At 39.7% G+C, this 18,766-nt stretch overlaps 1 protein-coding gene across 1 annotated transcript; it reads left to right on the top strand.

The window, feature by feature from the left end:
• Nucleotides 1-6,327: 6,327 nt before the first annotated feature.
• On the top strand, nt 6,328-10,375 carry LOC147826134 (prolactin-like). The gene is made up of 3 exons (XM_087182550.1): nt 6,328-6,397; nt 8,692-8,864; nt 10,256-10,375. The coding sequence occupies exons 1-3, from the start codon at nt 6,379-6,381 to the stop codon at nt 10,373-10,375; spliced, it is 312 nt and encodes a 103-aa protein (XP_087038676.1). The 5' UTR covers nt 6,328-6,378.
• Nucleotides 10,376-18,766: the final 8,391 nt, after the last annotated feature.

Raw genomic sequence — 18,766 nt, 5'->3', positions numbered from 1 at the left:
TTGACCCTAGACAGTGGTGTGGCTAGAGGGTCAGAAAAGTGAAAGAGACACGAATGCAAAACTGGAAATCAAGGCATTGGGAAGAGAACTATATGGATAAACATCTACTTTTATCTGAAAATATAAAAATATTTGTGTAACACATAAGCATTCATGAGAAACGAATGTCAGAAGAATGAGACTTTAACCAGCAACATATAGAAAATCCCATTCTGAGTACAGCAGTATACCACCTTTTGCAGACAACCCTGTGATTGCCCTGCTGGGCTCCTGAACCAAGTGCTCATGGTGACAGAGGTGAAGGTTATGAATGGGCTCAGAAACACTGACTTGCACTCCCCAACGCTGACCTGGCTACAGTCACTGCTGAGTGCCCAACCTGCCAGGAGCAATGATTAACACTGAGCATTGGTATCACACCATTTCCCATGGTGTTCACCCTGCACCCTGATGGCAAGTTGGTCATAGTTGACTGCTTTCTTCATGGATGTGGTCGCTCTTTGTCTTTACTGGAATAGGCACTTATCCTGGGTGTGGATTGTCTTTCCCTGCATATAGTGATTGTTCCAAAACTACCATCACTGGTCTTACAGAATGCTTCATCCACCATCAGATTCCTCCACCTAGTATCGCTTCTTATTAAGGAATGCTCTTCAAGGCTAAGAAAGAATGGCAGTGGTCTCATGCTCATGGAATTTACTGGTCTTGACACATTCCCCAGCATCCAGATGCAGCTGGATGAAAGGGTCTTTTGAAGATGCAATCACGGTGCTGTTATGGTGTAATACTTTGCAAGGCTGGGCTGATTTACTTCTATTTCTATATAACCTTGTCCAAGTTAAACGTAGTTCTGTATAAGCTCTTAATCACTATTCTACATATTCTACATATGGAACTACTTCTCTCATAGCCAGGACTCATGGGGCCTGGAATCAGTGAAAATTGGAAAGGTACCACTGACTGTTACCCTCAAGGCCCCACTAGTGATATAGTTAGATATATTTAACTTCTATGTCTCTGACCTTATGCTCTGCTGAATTAGAAGTCAGTTCTATGAAAAGCTTCTTTCAGTGGAGCAGCAAAGTGTATTGAAAATCAATCTGAACATTTCTCCTTACCATTCTGAGGCCCTCATTCACCTGAGTCAACAGGTTATACAGGGAGTTACAGTGATAATTGGTGTGATTGACCCAGACCGCCAAGGAGAAATTGGACTGGTGCTCCACTGTGTAGGTGAGGAAGAGTATGTTTAGAGAACTGGAGATTCTTTAGGACATCTGCTGTTATTATCATGTCCTGTTATTAAGGTTAATTGGGAACTACAACAATCTAATGCAGGAGGTAAGAGAACTTGCCCATACACTTCAGAATGGAAGATATGGTTTATCTGTCCATGTAAAAACTCAGAGCACCTATGATACCTCCTAAAATCATACATGTTATGTCTTTGGGGGTATATTTGTATTTATATACTACACAGCATCATACTGATTGATTAACTTAATATCAGTAACTAAATATTATTAAATCTACATTATAAGCCAAGTCATGCCATGTGCGGTAGTAGCATCACCCGAAGGAAGCTTTGGGTAATCATAGAGGGAAGGAGTTAATGTGCTCCCACTTACATGAAAAATAGCTTTATTACATTAGTGGAGTTACAGACTTTCTATTGTCTGCATTTGTAAATTAGGTATGGTTTAGGGAGATGTTTTTGCTTGGGAAGTCTACATAGGATGCACTGTGACTGCTAATCATCACATGTCAATGTGACTGGATGAAGCAATATCTAGCAGATTAGCCAAGCCCACTTCTGGAACTGCCTGTCACATGTTTGAGACATGACTAGTATGGAGTTCACCAGCCTGCCTGGGGAGGACCTAAGGAAACTGTGGGTCGATCTGCCAATAGGATCACAATTCAGGTAGAATAAAAGGGGAAGAAAAAGGAGATCTGTTGCAGTGTGTTGAAGCTCTGGGTTCCTTAGCTACTCAACTCAGTCTCATCCCTGGAACACTCCAGGTAGGTGGCAGGCCTTTGATGTTAGTGTGGTGTTCATTTATTAATCCCTCTCATTCTCTGACTATTAAATTCTTGTGTACCATAGCTATGGGATTTTCTGGCTCTTCAGCACACAGATAACCACTGTGGGCTCTGATGGCTTTGAAATTGTAAGCCTAATGCTTATATATATGAATAATACATATATGTTGTGTTGATTATATATTCTATTGATTTTGCTTTTCTAGAGAACCCTATACAATACAGTTAAATAATAATTTAGTTTGATTATATTGATTGACTCCCAGATATAAATCTTGAAGAATTTAACATGATCATATTTGGTTCAAACTTTGGCCACAGGTGTATTTAAGCTTTTTTTCTCAAAAAGTTTAAAATGCATTAAATTTATTACAATCAGGATGACCCCAAATTCTGTGATCTCCATATTTTCAGGAATCTTCTGCTTTGGAAATTTTTCTTTTCCTCTGTCATTCATAGGATCAAAATTATATGTTTTCATTGTTATGAGTAAGTATATAATTTCATAAAGAAATGAATTATTTATGTGGCAATTTTCTTCTTCTATGTCAATCATAAATCGAAAACAGCTTTGCTCACTTTTTCTCAGTGTATGTAATACCTGCCAGTGTATATATAGATTACATTCATAAAATGTTATACATAATACATCAGAAAAAGTGATAAATTGGTATATCCACACAAAGAGGTTTTAGACAAATTCTAAGACAAATATATTGGATGGTGAAACACATGTAGCTTGAATTTGAGGCAGCAAGTTTTGCAAACAATATGCTTCACTTCTCATTCTGAATTCTTCATTGTATGCAAAAATACAGCAGTGGAGGAGCAGAGTTAGTAGTGTGCACACAGCATGGCTGGGTAGATGGTTAAGGTAGTAGAGCACTTCCCAGCAGAGAGCATTACAGAGCTGCACCAAGACACCCTAAAGGCCCAGATTCCTCCAGATTGCTCCAACACCTCACTGAGTCTTCATACATGCTCAGAGTAGAGCAAATGCAAGATCAACACCTGTCAGTTTGGGGCCCTGCTGAGCCCTGTTCTACTCTGCATCAATGGGCAAATGGGCGGATGAGTAGGGAGTTTGATGGATGGGAGACCAGTTGGGGAGGCCAATGATCCATGGGTAGAAGAGATACACACACAGACATACAGGATACAGAGTAAATAGGAAAGTGGGGTAGATAGAAAGTTAGAGAGATATAGATGGATGGATACAGAGATGACAGACAGATGGATAGATAGACAGATAGATAGATATAGATAGGCAGGTGTATTGAGGAATAGAGAGATTGCAAACAGTAATCCTAAGGAAATTCCCAAATGCTTCCTTGTGGTGTTCTTATTTAGAGAGCAAATGCCCTCAAGGCTCTGAACAGATTAAGAACTGTGACCTGGAGTCACTTGCAGAAATTGATGATCTGTAAACTTTTACCAAAAAACAAGCATTGAGCATGAGTGTTTGGCATGAAAATTACGTCTTAATATGCATGAAATTAATCGAACAACAGGATAAAATAATACCTTTACATTTTACTTATCTTGAAAACAGTGACATACAAAAGGCGCCATTGTGCCTTTCTCCAATGTGTTGTTTACATTTTCTGGCAGATTATACTAGAGACAAAACATTAAATTTATAGTTTCTGTAGAAGTTCTTTAACAGTAAATATTTGGAATTTAAAAATACATCAATATTACATATGTAATCATTTTCAAATTTCTTTTCATTAAAGATTCACTGCTTATGTAATTCACTGCTCATGAATATTTTTAAGTTTTAATTTCTTTCATCCTTTAACAAACCGTACTGTATTTTACCCACAAACATTTCAATTTGATGCTGTTTATCTATGTGTTGTGTCTTATGTGAAAGAGAAACCATTTCCAAGCTTAATGATAAGTGATTAAAATATAAATAGTGCATAAGTCTTCTCTAACTAGAGATAAAATGCAATGTGGTGCCACCTAGTGTTAAGAATTAGAACTCTGTAATAAAGGAGCCAAATTTGCCAATGGCTTTCACGTGCTAAGAATTGCAGGGCAATTTTAACATCATTCCTCCAATTTATTCAGCAACTGGACAGAAATCAGTCACCAGCTCTCAGTTTATTCACAATCTCTCAAATTAAAAATGATAAACAATTGAAGTTTTCCAAGAAAAGCAGAGCAAGCCAATCTTAGTGAATGTCTTTATTGTTCTAAAGTAAGGACACAGTTTGATAAAGAGAAAGAGCACATTTAATTATTAAAGTAATATTGGTGGCATGTGGAGTAGAAAACGTTTGACATGTATGAATCTTCATATAAAATGTGCATTTACATTATTTAGATATTGCATATCTCACTCACAGGAGACTTGGAGGGCAAAGGAGAAAGGCAACACAGGCTAAATGTCCCTGAGGAACTTCCCTGTTTGCAGTTCAACAAATCAGTTGTCCTCCAGGGAATACCCACAACTCACGGTTTCATAGATCACTCTTATCCTGCCTTAGTACAGAAGTTGCAACATCTTTACATTTTAAGGGTAGTTGTCAGTGTCAGTTCTTACGGAGGATTTTCTTAGTCTTAAGGTTTTTGGAGAAGAGGAGAATGTCAGACAACTTTAAATTCTCTGCACCCAGATTTACATTCTAAATAATTCAGAATGTCATTGTCCAGGAAAAAAACCAGATATCTAGTAAAAGTGTTTTGAAATCTGATGAATGCTTTAGATGAAGAACTACACTTAATATGTATCATTTAATATGCATTCCTGCTTAAGCTGAGGCAAGTAGAGGCTTGTTTTTCTGAAATGTTAGCTTGCTTAAAATTTTATCCAGGTCATTGCTCAAGAAGGCATATGGTATTAAGAACTATGTACTAACAAAGGCCACAGGAAGAGTTTATTTTTTTATTTTTTTGAGTTTATTTTTAATTTACTCAATTATAGATCTATTTCGTAGGGACTAACAGTGATGTCACATGCTTCTGAAGAAATATGGATATAAATTTTAGACAACTTCTTCACCAACTTGATTATTAATTACTCTCAAATTATATAGGAATCTCTAAGTACCGTATGACTGTTTTGACTTCAAAGAAGATGAATTTTGTCACTTTTCAGCAGAGAGACTTGGGTCTGAGAAGGCAAATTGAGTACAATCTAATTCCTGATTATCCTCCCATACCTTGGGAATGGTAAAATCATCGGCTTGAATTTTGGTTTACTACATTATCTAATAGGTATTAATAAGCGTGTTGATGTGTGTGTGTGTGCCCTGAAAGAGTACTATGTTCTATCCCCAAAATCAAATTCACAGAGTTCCATAGCACTTTTTGTACATCTTAGACTTGGGTCTACATAAACTGCCTTAAATATTTTATTTTTCTGCCCTCTCAACATACCTGTCTCTTCTTCTAGAAGCAACAATCTTTCTACATGTAACTTGACTATGAAATAATTAATTTTATGCATTTCTATGTAATTGCTCAAGCTTTTTTCTTAATCTGTATACTAGGGATGATAATAGAAATTTCCCTATATGTTAAAGGCAAAATTAAGAAAGAGATAAAAATACATATTACAAAACAAGGTACTACACAGATATTTCATTTTAAAGATGAGAAAGTAGAAAGTATATATGCGACAAAAATTTTGAAATTCAAATATCTTATATTAGAGATATTTATTTTCTAGTCTTAGTTTTTATCTTATGTTTTGTGGTGTTTCGTTCACAGTTTTTTTATTCATTAAGTTCACTGGTATGCTTTATGTATACAACATGATGATGTTCATCATTGGGTATTTGTACCTTCACATGATATATCTTAATTTTAATTTTTTTCCTCATTCTCCTACCCTCTCTGCAACCCTCCACTCTTTCCTATCTACAAAGACTTTTCAAACCTAATTGATCTATCATTTCTGGAGCAGAAATTTTATAGTGATAACAAGAGAGTATTTCTTATGAGAAATACAATGCCATTTATTTAAGATACTGTACAGAAATTACAATAAAATTTGAAGTAAAAGACTTTAAATTTTTGAAGATTCTTCAACCCACACTGGTCTCCAAACTCACCTTCATCATCTCATTTACTTTTGGGCTAATCCATAAAAATCCTTCATTTCTGGCCAATATATCTTCCTGAGTATGAGTAGGAAATAAAGCTTTTTATATGGAGTTATGGGGATAATATTGATGATGGAAAAAGAGGGCAAGAAAAAGAAGGAGAATGTCTGATTAAATGTGCTCATGAAAGTCTCCAATGTTTGCAAACTGACCTCTGACCTTGCCCTTGAGACAGCCAGTCCTTCCCTGGTGAAGTGCACTTCCTGTCTTCTTCAACACCATGGACACCAAGGGGAAAGGTACGTGCAGCACCCCAGGGAGTGGTTGGCTTCACTGACACTCTTATGTGAGTTACTACGAAAAAATTTAGCTAACACCAAGTGGTTTCAGATTAATAGGTGTAGAAGAAGTATGATTCTTTATCTGTAAAGGACTTGCACTGGGCTTAATAGAGTGAGTCAGTCATCATCAAGTGGTGGACCTTCCTAGCTTTAGACATTTGGCAAAAGCTAAAGAACTTTTGCAGTGCATTAGTGGAGGTCATGGAGCACAGGCTGGATGCTATTGCTATTTCAGGGAGAGAGGACAGAGTGCTGGTAAGCACTGTCCAGTGCACAGGATAGATCTCTTAACAGGAGCTTAGGTACCATAGAAAGTGACAAGGCTGACTTTGAGCTGCTGTGGACCACAAGAGCCAATGAGTCCAATTTGTTTCCTCTCCAGAAGGTCAAAATGAAATTTTCTTGTTCCCTGGTCTATTACCTGACTTGGACAAGTTGAGTCACCTTGGTAAAACTTTCAATTCTGAGGTCACAATGCAGGAATAATGGCCAATGTGCATCTTATGTTGTGTTCTTAGTTTCATTCAAGCCAGTGCTATTTAAATTGAAAAGCAAGCTAGTGTTAATTAATTGCTTTTGCTTCCTTAGACATTTTACATGAAAAGTAGTTGAGTAACAACCATAAATTTTGTATGATATAAGCAATAAAATCATTTGTGAATTTTATCATGTCAGACTGTAAAACTGAATACATTGGTAAATGTGCAGATAAATGTACTGACAGTTAAAGAACATTTATCCAGGTATGAGTTTCCTAGCACTCATGTTAATTTTTCTAAATACAATGCATATTTTCTTTAAACATGTACATAAAATATCCACTTAACATTGCATTACTGTAGATTGTGTAATGTAAATTTTTGGATTCAATATCATTTTGGAAAAATAAAATCTTATGAAGTTAATAATATAATATTATTTAAATTTTGCAAATAAAAGATTAATTTACATTATATTACCTGTAGTGTGCATTACGTTCAATTATTATACCTACTTTACTTAGCTATTCTTCATATACATATCATTAATATTTACTTCTTATCTTGGAGATTTTCACCTTTATTTGTGAAAGGTTCTGTGGAATTTAGTCTTCTAATTATTACAATTTTAAATCAAAAACTTTTTGGGAGTAGTGCAACTGAGGGTAAAATATGATTTTAATTTTTAAGCAACACGCTATTTCTTTATTTGGTGAGTGTGAATCACTGATAAGAACTTTATTATTATTACTGCTTGGCTATTTCCATCCCCAGGAAGAGCAAATTGATGAAACCACATCTGACCACTCACAAAGATTTTGAAAGTGATATTTTATAGAACAGAGAAAGTAGATCCTGTCTTGCCTCTGAGCCCCCATTACCCTACTACAAATGCAGTGTTGTTCTTCTCAAGAATGACAGTAACCTCTGCACACACTGCGCCACATGACTCCAGATGTGGTCCCTGCTGGACAGATGCAGACTGAGAGCCCACGGGTGAGCAGGATGGGAGGAGGTGAAGGGCGAGGACCACAGGGTGGGTGTTCTGCCTCCTCTGCCTGCTAATAATGGGACACGAGAAAATCATTTAACTTTCTAAATCTTGTGTTGCAATATACATGATGATTGTTATGAAACCTCAGACAATTTTTGAGGAATACAATAAAACTCAAATTTGGAAAAATATCTAAACTTATTGGCAAAGTGAAGAAATTTCATAGTATTAATATGGTGAGTTAGCAGATGTAGACCATGGCATCATTTTTATGACAAGTTTTTCCTCATCCCCAGTATCAGCAACCAAGCAGCTCTGTGTTTATTTTTATCAAGCGTGAAGATGAAACATACAGATAAGATGTGGTATTCTCATATAACTATTTAAGATTCTCACATCTATGAGCGATTTAAAAACTACAAACTCCTGAACAATCTTACTGTTGATCAGCTGGAGAAATTCTAAAGATATTCAGCTATTTTAAGAGAATGCTTTAAAAGTCTAGAATCAAAGTGAATTCAATTTCCAAGTGTTTACCAGGTACAGAAGCACTTGTGGGTGTAATATGAAAGCACAGGAGTGACCCGCTTCTCAGACTGTGAGAACATACCTCACCTGCAGGGGCGCAGTGGAAGCTGTTAGTTCCTCCTTATCTGAGCTCTCACAGCTCTGAGTCATGCCTTGGGGCAGCGGAGATAGACAAGGCTTCCCTGGGCAGGAAGGCTTGTGATGACCTCGCCGCATAGCTCATCCCTGATGCTGTGGTTCTGTTTAAGCAGGGCCCCTCCTCCTGCTGCTGGCGTCCACCCTGGTCCTGTGCCAGAATGTGGCCTCCCGTCCCACCTGTGCTCCCGGGGACAAATGTCACCTAGTTCTCCAGGAATTGTATCAAAGAGCCAAGACTTTGTCTTGGAGCGTGCATTTCTACACTTTAGACATGTTATTGGAATTGGTAAGTATCTCACTTTTTATATGTTCCCAAATGAAGAAATCCCACCCATGATTGGCCTACACTACAATACAAATGAAGAAGTCAGCAACCAAATATCTAATAATACATATTAATATGATTAAAAATGGTGTCAGCCAATAATCTTGGAACAAGAAGGAATGGAATGTACTATAAAATCTTAATTTTAATACAAATAATGATTTTTTTAAAAATCCATTATTACACATGATTTTTAACATTTTAATCAGCTGACATATCACTTTTAAGCAGGGCCGAGGAAGAGCACTGATTTCTTGCTCTTGCACACAGGGCCAGTCCTCGGGCGTCCTTCACTGGTGCCCTGCAGACAGCTGAGACGTGAGAACGGCTTTGCAGTGCACTGGGGGATTGAGTAGAGTTCAATAAACTGAAGTCTTTTAGAGGAAAGATATCCCAAATTAATAGCCATTAGAAATCTCCAAATGCTCAAATTAGTTGTTCAAAGATTTCCAGTGTAGAGTTTATAATTAGAAGAAAAAGTCTAGATTAGAAGAAGGCACAAGTTCACTCTTTCCATGGGTACTTTGAACATTGTTCTGTCTTCTAGGTCAGACAATAGATTAGGGTTTAGAACAACCAAGAACCTCCATAGATAACATGGCCCTGCAGTTGTGATACACACATATATTCATACAGTTTTTGTTATTCATTTCTGTTTCTTTTAGTTCCCATTTTCAAGTGGTCATTTTGTGTCTTCCAAATCATCCTGTCAATGGCTGTAAACCTTCACAACTTTGTGCTAATACTACTCAATGCATTTCTCTTAGATTTTCATCTCAATGTATTATTTACAATTTCCTATGGTGTTTTGCTTCATTTTATTTCTTATCTTTTCACAATAAAATTTTGTATTTTGAATTTATATAAACATGGCAATATTCATGTTTATGGATTAAAAAGAATTTTTAAAAACACACTATTAATCTTTATTTAAAAATCAGATATCATTTTGGACCCAGATGAAAATGAGATTAGGTAGATTTAGGTGTATATGTAGAAAGGTTTTAGCTCATGGACTAGAGAAAGTGATAATAGCAGTAATTATAGATTTGCAGTTTTACAGCTTTTAGGGTTTGCATTTGAAAGTGTGACTGGTGGGAAGGTGAGAGGATGGGGCACTGCAAAGAAATGAAGAGGTGGAGAGGTTAGAATTGAGCTGAAAATAGTGAGATTACAGCGCTACTGGAAACACCAGGCTCAATGGTTACTTTATTAATTTGTTAGATTCAGTTTCTATGTAGATCTCACTTTTCAAAAAAGTACACATCCACCAAATGTATTTATATTTTATTAATGGATTCATGTTTTCAATTTGCAAATCCATATGAAAGACATTTTCTTCATCATTTCAGATGGATGTGCATTCCCAGCGCCCAGGCTACTTCGCACCAGCCAAACAAAGGTGCCGCATGGCTGACATCCTCACTCCATATTGGCAAAATAAGGCCAGGCTGATGCAGGTGAGGCCCTAGGCCGGCTCCAGCAGAACAGGTGAGGCAGTGACTGCCTCTGCCCTGCCCCAGGCTCTCTGAGGCTCGGGATCAGTGGTAGCAGTAGTCACATCTGCAGGGAAAGGAGGAAAAAGTAGCCAACCAAAGAAAAAGTGCTCTGTGTAATTGGTGAACTATACACAAAATCTAAGATTTAGTGAAGATTGTATCAAAACCAGAAATTGGCCATGCACGTCATATTAGTTTAGCCCATGCCTTGTACCTAGCACTGAATATAGAACGCTGCTTGAATCTGAGCTGAGCTGGATATTCAGGGACACGTGTAAGATGTGCAGATTCATCCTTGTGGATCACAGCTTCCTGGGACTCCTGCGTTGCTGGTGTTTACATTAGTGACCCCTGTGCAATCTGCGCCTTCTCTCCGGGATGCCCACCACTCTCCTCCTCCTCCTCCTCCTGCTTCTGCTTCTCTGATGTGGACTTCCTCACTCTGCACTCACCCCCTCCTCCTGTGTCTCAGCTGAGAGTCACCCCGCTGTGCATGTCCTGTTCTATATTGTGTCAGAGATGCAACCCTGGTCTCTGTTCTGATGACCACAGTCTCTCACATTCAGCCCTCATCATTTGTCTAAGCTCCAACTGTTTATGGTTAATACCAGTCTCTTCTGAGTCCCTCACAGGAGCAAGGTCTTAACATTATTTTACATAATTGGAGAGATTTTCAGAGTTAAAACAACATTGAATTGTATTCATTTGAACTCTCATTACAAAAAAGGAGTTATTTCTGTAGCCATTTTTATTTGTTTTACTGCAGCACGGTGTAGGCCAAATGCTTAAACTCTATTTTTCTTAAAACTTCTATCATCTACATGAAAATTTTACATACACAAAAAAATAGCAAAGGCTTATATTACCTCGCCTCTCTGAGCAAAAGTCTCATGTAACTACCCAGCTGTGTTTCCCTTATTTTACTGTGATTGCTCCAAACTGTCTGCATAGGAAAAGGACCTTGTCCACATGGCGGTATACTTGCTGAACTCCTGGAATGACACTCTGCCGGGATTGGCCCTAGATACACATATCCTGCTGAAATTCTATCATCCTCACTCAAGCAAAGACAGAAATATTACTTTAACGTATCAACAACTTAAAGAAGTAACAGTTCAAATAGCCAGCCAGGTAAGCAGCCTTTTGATGTGTCTTTGCATTTCTAATAGCCAGTTCCACAGGTGGTGAGAGTGTGTTGAAAAGCCTCACTTGGCATGAGTAAAACTGATGCCAAATGTTTCGTCTTCCATTCTGCTGTTAAAATATGTAGTAGCCTTGGGGTGGGGATTTAGCTCAGTGGTTCTGCTACCTGCCTCACAAGCTCAAGGTCCTGAGTTCAATCACCAGCACCAAAAAAAAAAAAAAAAAAAAAAAAAATTAGTAGTCTTAGCCAAACACAGTGCAAATTCTAAAGTAAGTGAGTGTTAGGGTTCCCTGTCCAGACAGGGGTCATCTTCCCTGCAGTGTCCCCTAGGACTGTCCCTTCATGGGGTCAGTGGTTAAGCAGAAAGAAAATCAGAGCAGAGCATCTGACAAGAAATATTTTCTTCAGTCTATCTCAGGACAATCACACAGGAATTTGGGTCAGACTCTTTCTCTATTCTCCTCACATCAGAAGATCAGAGTGGAAAGGGAAAAAGGAAAAATCACAGTCATATAGGAAGGTCGGCTCCACACCGTAGCCAGAGTAGACTGAGGCAGCCCAGTCAGCAGTGCTGACCCACAGGCACCGGAGGTTAGAACTTCACCAGGAAGAGCTGTTTCTGCTGAGGAAGGTTCCTAGCTTTACAGTTTGCAGAAATTCCTCCTAAATTTCACTGTCCTTGCTGTTTCTAAGTGCATATGTATGTCATAACATTCAAACTTCAGAAATCTTTTATCCTACCAAGATTGAGTTCATATTTTTATTATGTATCTCCATTCATTTAGGAAAATTTCCATATTAGTGAAACAGCACATAAGCATCTGTCTAATGTTCTCAGAAAAAATGTATTATATGTGGATATATGATTTTCGAAGTCATAACAAGAGTAATTTTATATTTCTGTTCTTTCCTAAATAGCTGTTACCTTGTATCATTTTTGTAGAAAAGTCCCCTGTGACACAAGAAAAAAAGAGAATGTTAACCAAGCAGCATAGGCAGGAAACGCCTTAGTTTCAAGTTGTTTTCTTTATTACTGTGAGCACACACTTTGAGGACATGAATTAGTTCTAGAATTCATTGTTTTATGTCTCTTTTCCAAAACCTACTATACTATGGTGCACATAAGAGTACTTTTACAAGATACATTTTCTTAGGCCCCAAGCTTCAAAAGTAAAAAGTAGCACAAACTTGCATAAACTATAAAGTCGCATGCTTCCAATTTCAATCACATGTACTCTTACTCTGTCGAGAAAGCTCTGCAGATCAGGGTCTGCAATCAGGCCAGACTTGCCCCTCACAGCTCTGGAAATGAGCTGACGTCTTCAGAGGCAGCACAGTGGGCCTGGGCCTGGGTCTCTGGGATCTGAGGGTCTCCCAGCTTGCAGAGGCCGAAGGGGGGCACAGGCCCACTGCTCTCCTGCTCTGTGCAGCACCTTCCTGAAGCACAGTCTCCCACCCTCAGCACAGCCTCAGCATGGGGTTGCTGCCAGCACCCTCCTTCTTACACATGCTTCTCCAAACTGCTCCCACCACAGGGAACTCAGAAGGGTGCAGCTGCCTCTCATTTGGAAGATACTTTTCAGGGTAAAGTGAGGCATCTGACATTTTGTCACTCCTGATTCCATTGTCAGCACCATGAAGCACTAAGTGCAGATTCAACATCTCTAGAATCCCAGTACTGACACAGAATGCAGAATAGATTCAGTTTAAAGTGACAAAAAATAAAAGCTCAGCTATCACAAGAAATGAAATACAAATGCAACATCAGGGACAACTTTGAGGAAATGTAGAGGTTCTTTAAGCCCCAGAGTGGAAGTGACACTCTCTAGGGTTCTTTGGTTAAATCCATGTGTATATGCAAGTGAGCAACTTTTTGGAGTTTCCCCACCTACACCTCCAGGAACATAAATCTCCAGAGATTACTTGCACGTCAGAAAAACAGGACCTGTGTTCTGCTTCTGGCTTTTAAGTGACCAAGAAGTTTATGATATGCTGGACAGCATACATGAAAACTTATGTTTTAGCTAAAATTTTAAACTTACATTAATTTCTAAATCTCAATTTAACAATTTTAAGAAAGAAGGATACACAAATATTAATAACATTATTAACAGGGACTATCTTTTTATGTCTAGCTTGATATTGAAGTCCCAGACAAAGTGAACTTTGCTTTGCAGTCATACACAGAATCCCTGATGTCATCTGATGAACGAACTCTCCTGTTTAGTGTTTATAGCACCCTCCGCTGCTTTTTCATTGATGTAAAAAAGATTCACTTTTTATTCTCCCTCTTGAAGTGCCGTGCTGACAACAAAGTCAATTGCTAATCCTGTATTTACACCTTTTCTTTCTGAAATATTTTCTAATGTTTCATTCTTGGAATGCTTATGTTGATACATAACTTCTTAAGTAATGCTTGCCTGTAAAGGTTAAATGTCTTTTTTAAACAATAAAAAGTGATTTATTTGGCATTGTCAAATCTTCTAAGTCATGTTGTTAGTTTCTTTTCATTTAACAAAACCCTCAAAAATGTATCATAAGGATAAAAGTGTTAGATTATGATTAATCACTATACTTATACAATACAGAATGGATTTTCAGAATTCTTTAAGATGACTGCCACATTCTATGACCTCACTTTGACAATATATCGACAATGATACAAGAACTTCTGTTACAGCCATGCATCAAATGACATGAGTTTATTAAGCCATCTAAACATCGTTAGGACGCAAACACGAACTAGCTTCAGATTCCTCTGCTCCTGTCTTCACCCACACATCATATCAGCCACACCCATCTCCTTAGCATCACCTAGGAGGCTCTCCATTTGTTCTACTCACTCCAGTTATAAAAATCCAGTCTGGTCTAACTCCATCTCATGTTTGACTCTTTAATACATTCCTCTGGGGCCAGGATTTAGCTCAGTGTTTCCGCCGCCTGCCTTGCAAGTGCAAGGTCCTGAGTTCAATCCCCTGTACCCGCCCCCCCCAAATGCTAATACATTCCTCTGTCTATGGTGGCTGAAGGAATACCATAGGGAATGAAAATTTAGTCATTTCCTGCCAGGTTCCTCTGCTCAATCTCATGGTTTCCATTTCTCGGACTACATTGGTCCTGGACGGAAGGGTACAGGAGGGGAAAGGTTCCGACATCACTGACTGGGAGCTGCTGTCATACACATCCCCCTGCTGACAGGACTCATCCTGAACTCACTCTCAGTGGGATGTGTCTGTCTGGTGGTGCACTCCTGTGATTCTCCAGGACACCCACCAGTGGGCACAACACCCTGCAGACTGTCTCCCTCAGAGAAAGCCCCGGCTTGACTCCCACGTCCCCCACACAGCTGTGCCACCTGCAGTAGCATTCTTTCCAGCCTCTGCTGCTGGTGCCTCACACTAGAATTCATGTTCCATGACCCACACAGGCAGTGAGAGACACCACTGCTGCAACAGCACTGTGCCCTTCCCGGTGCTTCCCCAGGTCTCCTTTCCTCCTCTTTTTAGACACACCGTACATCAGAGAGTTGAACCCATTGGCAGACATTCACCTGAGGAAGAAGATGCCACCCTTCCCTTCTCTCAGCTCAATGTGTGAGAATCTCTAGCAACAGCAATTTAGAGCATAAGTCTCCCATGGTTTCCAGCAGGCAAGTGAGCAATGACACCCCCCATGCCTTCTCACTGTTCTACTCACTGAGCTTGGAGAGAGCAGACTGCATGAGGGCAGCTCAGCTGGGCTCTGCGGATCCTTCAAGAGCTCACCAGAACAAACTCTCCTCAGCAGGCAGAGGGCTTGTCTGAGAAGTTTGGTATCAGCTTTAGTGTTTCGTGGCAAGTTGTAGATAGTTGACATTCAGCATCCTAATACACATTTAGAAAGTGGAAGGTTGGAATAATTGGTGGAGAGCAATAGAAAATAGAACCAAATAAGAAAGATAGAAAGAAATGACATGAATGAAAAGTAGGCAAATATCATCCCATTTTCTCTTTTGCATCTTCCTTTATTTATATTTTATTTCTTTCCTGAAATTTTCTTTGTATTAGGAATATTCTTTGTCCTTACAAGTTGGGTTTCTATAGGTGTTCAGAAAAGCAGAATCTGGCCCTGTGCACATGAGAATTTGAGGGCATTATGGTGTCTAGCCTGCTCTGCACTCTGTGGGGTATACTTCTTTCCTACTTTGACTTCTTTTACCATGTCCCCCAACCCCTTAATCCTGCCTTTAATAGGTTTTATGAATGTAAAACATTTTGCTGCCAGGCTTTCTGTCCAATTGACTGTTCATAACAGGAGTGATCATGCTAGGGCTACAGGTGGACTGCTCCTGGGAATTTATCTCATATCCCTCTACACCACCAGAATACCACACTTTTAATGTCAGCATTTTTCATTTATAAAATGACTTTTCCAGCCATTAAAATTTTTTGAAAGCATCATGCTAATTGCCTCACATTTCATTATATGAAACAGCCTGTGAAGCTGGGGATGGTGGCCCATCACTGTAATCCCAGCACTCAGGAGGCCGAGGCAGGAGGATTGGAAGATTGCTTTGACTTAGATTGCTGGCTGGACTACATAATGTTTTCAGGACCATTCTGGACTACAGGGAGACCATTTCTCAAAAAACTGAAAAGACTATAAAATAGTGCTGTAGACAGAATGTACATATAAAAGTGAATACTTTACTGCCTGAAGACCCTGCACACTGCTTACTGCACACCCAAGAAGGGCTGGGCTGGGTCCAGGACTGCTGTGAGGGACAGGCCACCCTGACTCCCTGAGCCCACGAGCTTCCTAGCATGGCAGTGACACCGAGGGCTGCCCAGGACGGCTGACCTCACCATGCTCCAGGGCTGCTCCCCTCCACCCAGCTCCTCTGCCTTTTCTCCCAGGGAGAGAGCAGCTCCTGGGTTAGGTAATTTCCCTCCTTTTGCAACCTATAGCAGGAACATGGCCATATACATGAGAGTAGTTGAGAAAAATAATCAAAGTTAAACTGAAGTGGAGTAGGGCCGAGTGGCGCTGAATGGGGCTGTGCGGTTGCAGCCTGACTGGAACCTGCTTCCTCTGGCTGGCTCCACCAGCTTGTGACTAGGACTCACAGGACATGTCTAAGTCAATATAAAAGAACTGAAGTTCCCCCTGTATATTATCTGACCATAGTGCAATAAAATTGCAGATCAATAGCATAAGAAACCGCAAAATTTCCACAAACACATGCAAACTGAATAACACTCTCCTGAACAACCAATGGGTCACAGAGAAAATTAAAGAAGAAATTAGACAGTTTCTACAAGTAAATGGTAATGCCAGTGTAACATACAGGAATCTATGGGACATAATGAAAACAGTTCTATGTGGGAAATTCATAATAGTGAACACCCATACTGGGAAAACAGAGAGAACTCAGATAAATAACCTAATGCAGAACCTCAAGCTCCTAAAAAAGAAGAGCATAACAAACTCAAAGCTCATACAAGAGAGGAAATTATAAAGATCCAAGCAGAAACCAATGCAATGGAGACTAAAGGAATGATACAAAAATTATTGAATCATAGAGTTGGTTTTTTGAAAGAATAAATGAAATCAATAAACCTTTAGCCAACCTGATAAAAAGTATCAATTATTAGTTATTAATCCTTATTTACACTCTCAGTTTCTCACACTAGAGAAACTATTCGGTTTATTAAGCTCTAGCCTCAGCTGCACAAATGGGCAAGCATACAATGAGATCACCTATCACTGGGTCAGAGGGGTGGATAGCTGAGTCTCGGAGGAGCAGGATGATGGTGGAGCATAGCTGAGTACAGTGCGAGGTTCCACACTCAGTGTGCAGGCCATGGAATGGAGCACCCATAGCCATCCCAGGATTGGCCTGTGTGGCAGTTTGTGAAGCCACCTTACAGGAGGGACCATGGACCCATGGCTCTGCTTCCCATCACTGCTGTCCCTCATAGCATGCAGGGCCATGTGCACAGGCAGTCTTGGCTGAGCTACTGGCACCTGTGGCCCAGCCCAGAGGAGGAAACGTTTGGGGCCAGTGAGCCCCTTTCTGGACAGCTTGTAAAGATTAACTGAAGCTGCTGAGTGTAAACTTAATGGGTAACCTACATTATCCTTGAACTTAGAATTTTTAAAGGATTATTTTTTCTTAGTTCCCACAATGCTAAAAAAATATATAGATGTCTATTTGTACTTAAACAAATTACCAAAATATGATTAGGACAAATGTAAGGGATATTGTATCTCAGGTTGCTAAGGGAGCCCCTGGAGGGATTCACACATCTTTCTAAGGAGCCAGTGGGCCACAGTATAGAAAGTTCTAAGGAAAAACAATAAATTAGGCACCAGGGTCACTTCAGGCAGAGAATTCTTTCCTGTGCCCGAGTCTCATGAAAGATGCTGTGTGAACTCATAAGGCTGCCTTCTGGAGAGGATGCACATAAAGAATGGGAGTCCTGGGCTTCTCTCTCCATATGTCCCACAGGTTTTCATAGGAAACACCCTACAGATCCCATCACCTCAGCCTTACCTGAACCCTTAAAAACAGAGAAGAATTTGACCCTGAACTAGTCATGGTGAACTGGAGCGCTCTAATGAACCTCACTTGGGCTGCTTGGCCTGGCAGGGTCTGGTTAGTAGCACTTGAGTCTCACGAGGGACACCAACAGTCTCCTCCTGCAGGTGAAGGACCCAGGCTCAGCGTTCTCTCTCTCTGCAGAGTACCACGGAATTTCCACTCAGAGGGGCTCTACCTCTGTCTTGAACGGTGGATCCAGGATGAACTTGGTAATGATGAGAGATCGTGCAGAATTTCAGCCTAAATTATAATAATGTTCTTCAGTTAGATTTTTTTTTTCAAAAGGCAAGGAAAGTGGTGTTAAATCCCTTATGCTCAGGCTTTTTGTTTCTTTATCCCTGGAAAGGCCGCCCAAGTATGGTACTCAGAGGACTCTGAGGAAGGAGACATTGTTATCTTTGTTAATCCTGTCCTCACAGCACCACCTGTCTCTCAATGAATATAAGAGTGTCCCCCTACTTCCAACAGAGCCAAATCCCCCTGAGAGAACCTGGATTTTCAAAAGACCCAGATAGATTTGCAGATGGGCCACCAGACCCCCATGCTGGAGGTGGCCTTTGCTGTGTTCAACAATCAGAATCTATATGGAGATAATAGTAGAAGGGCAGAGAAAAAAAGTACATAACAAAATTATGGT

This window comes from Heterocephalus glaber, unplaced genomic scaffold, assembly GCF_053883595.1.
Source record: "Heterocephalus glaber isolate CG9 unplaced genomic scaffold, H.glaber_assembly_v1.0 deba00001472, whole genome shotgun sequence".
NCBI lineage: Eukaryota > Metazoa > Chordata > Mammalia > Rodentia > Bathyergidae > Heterocephalus > Heterocephalus glaber.
Note: the sequence above shows the minus strand (reverse complement) of the source record. Positions and strands in the feature narration are given on the sequence as shown.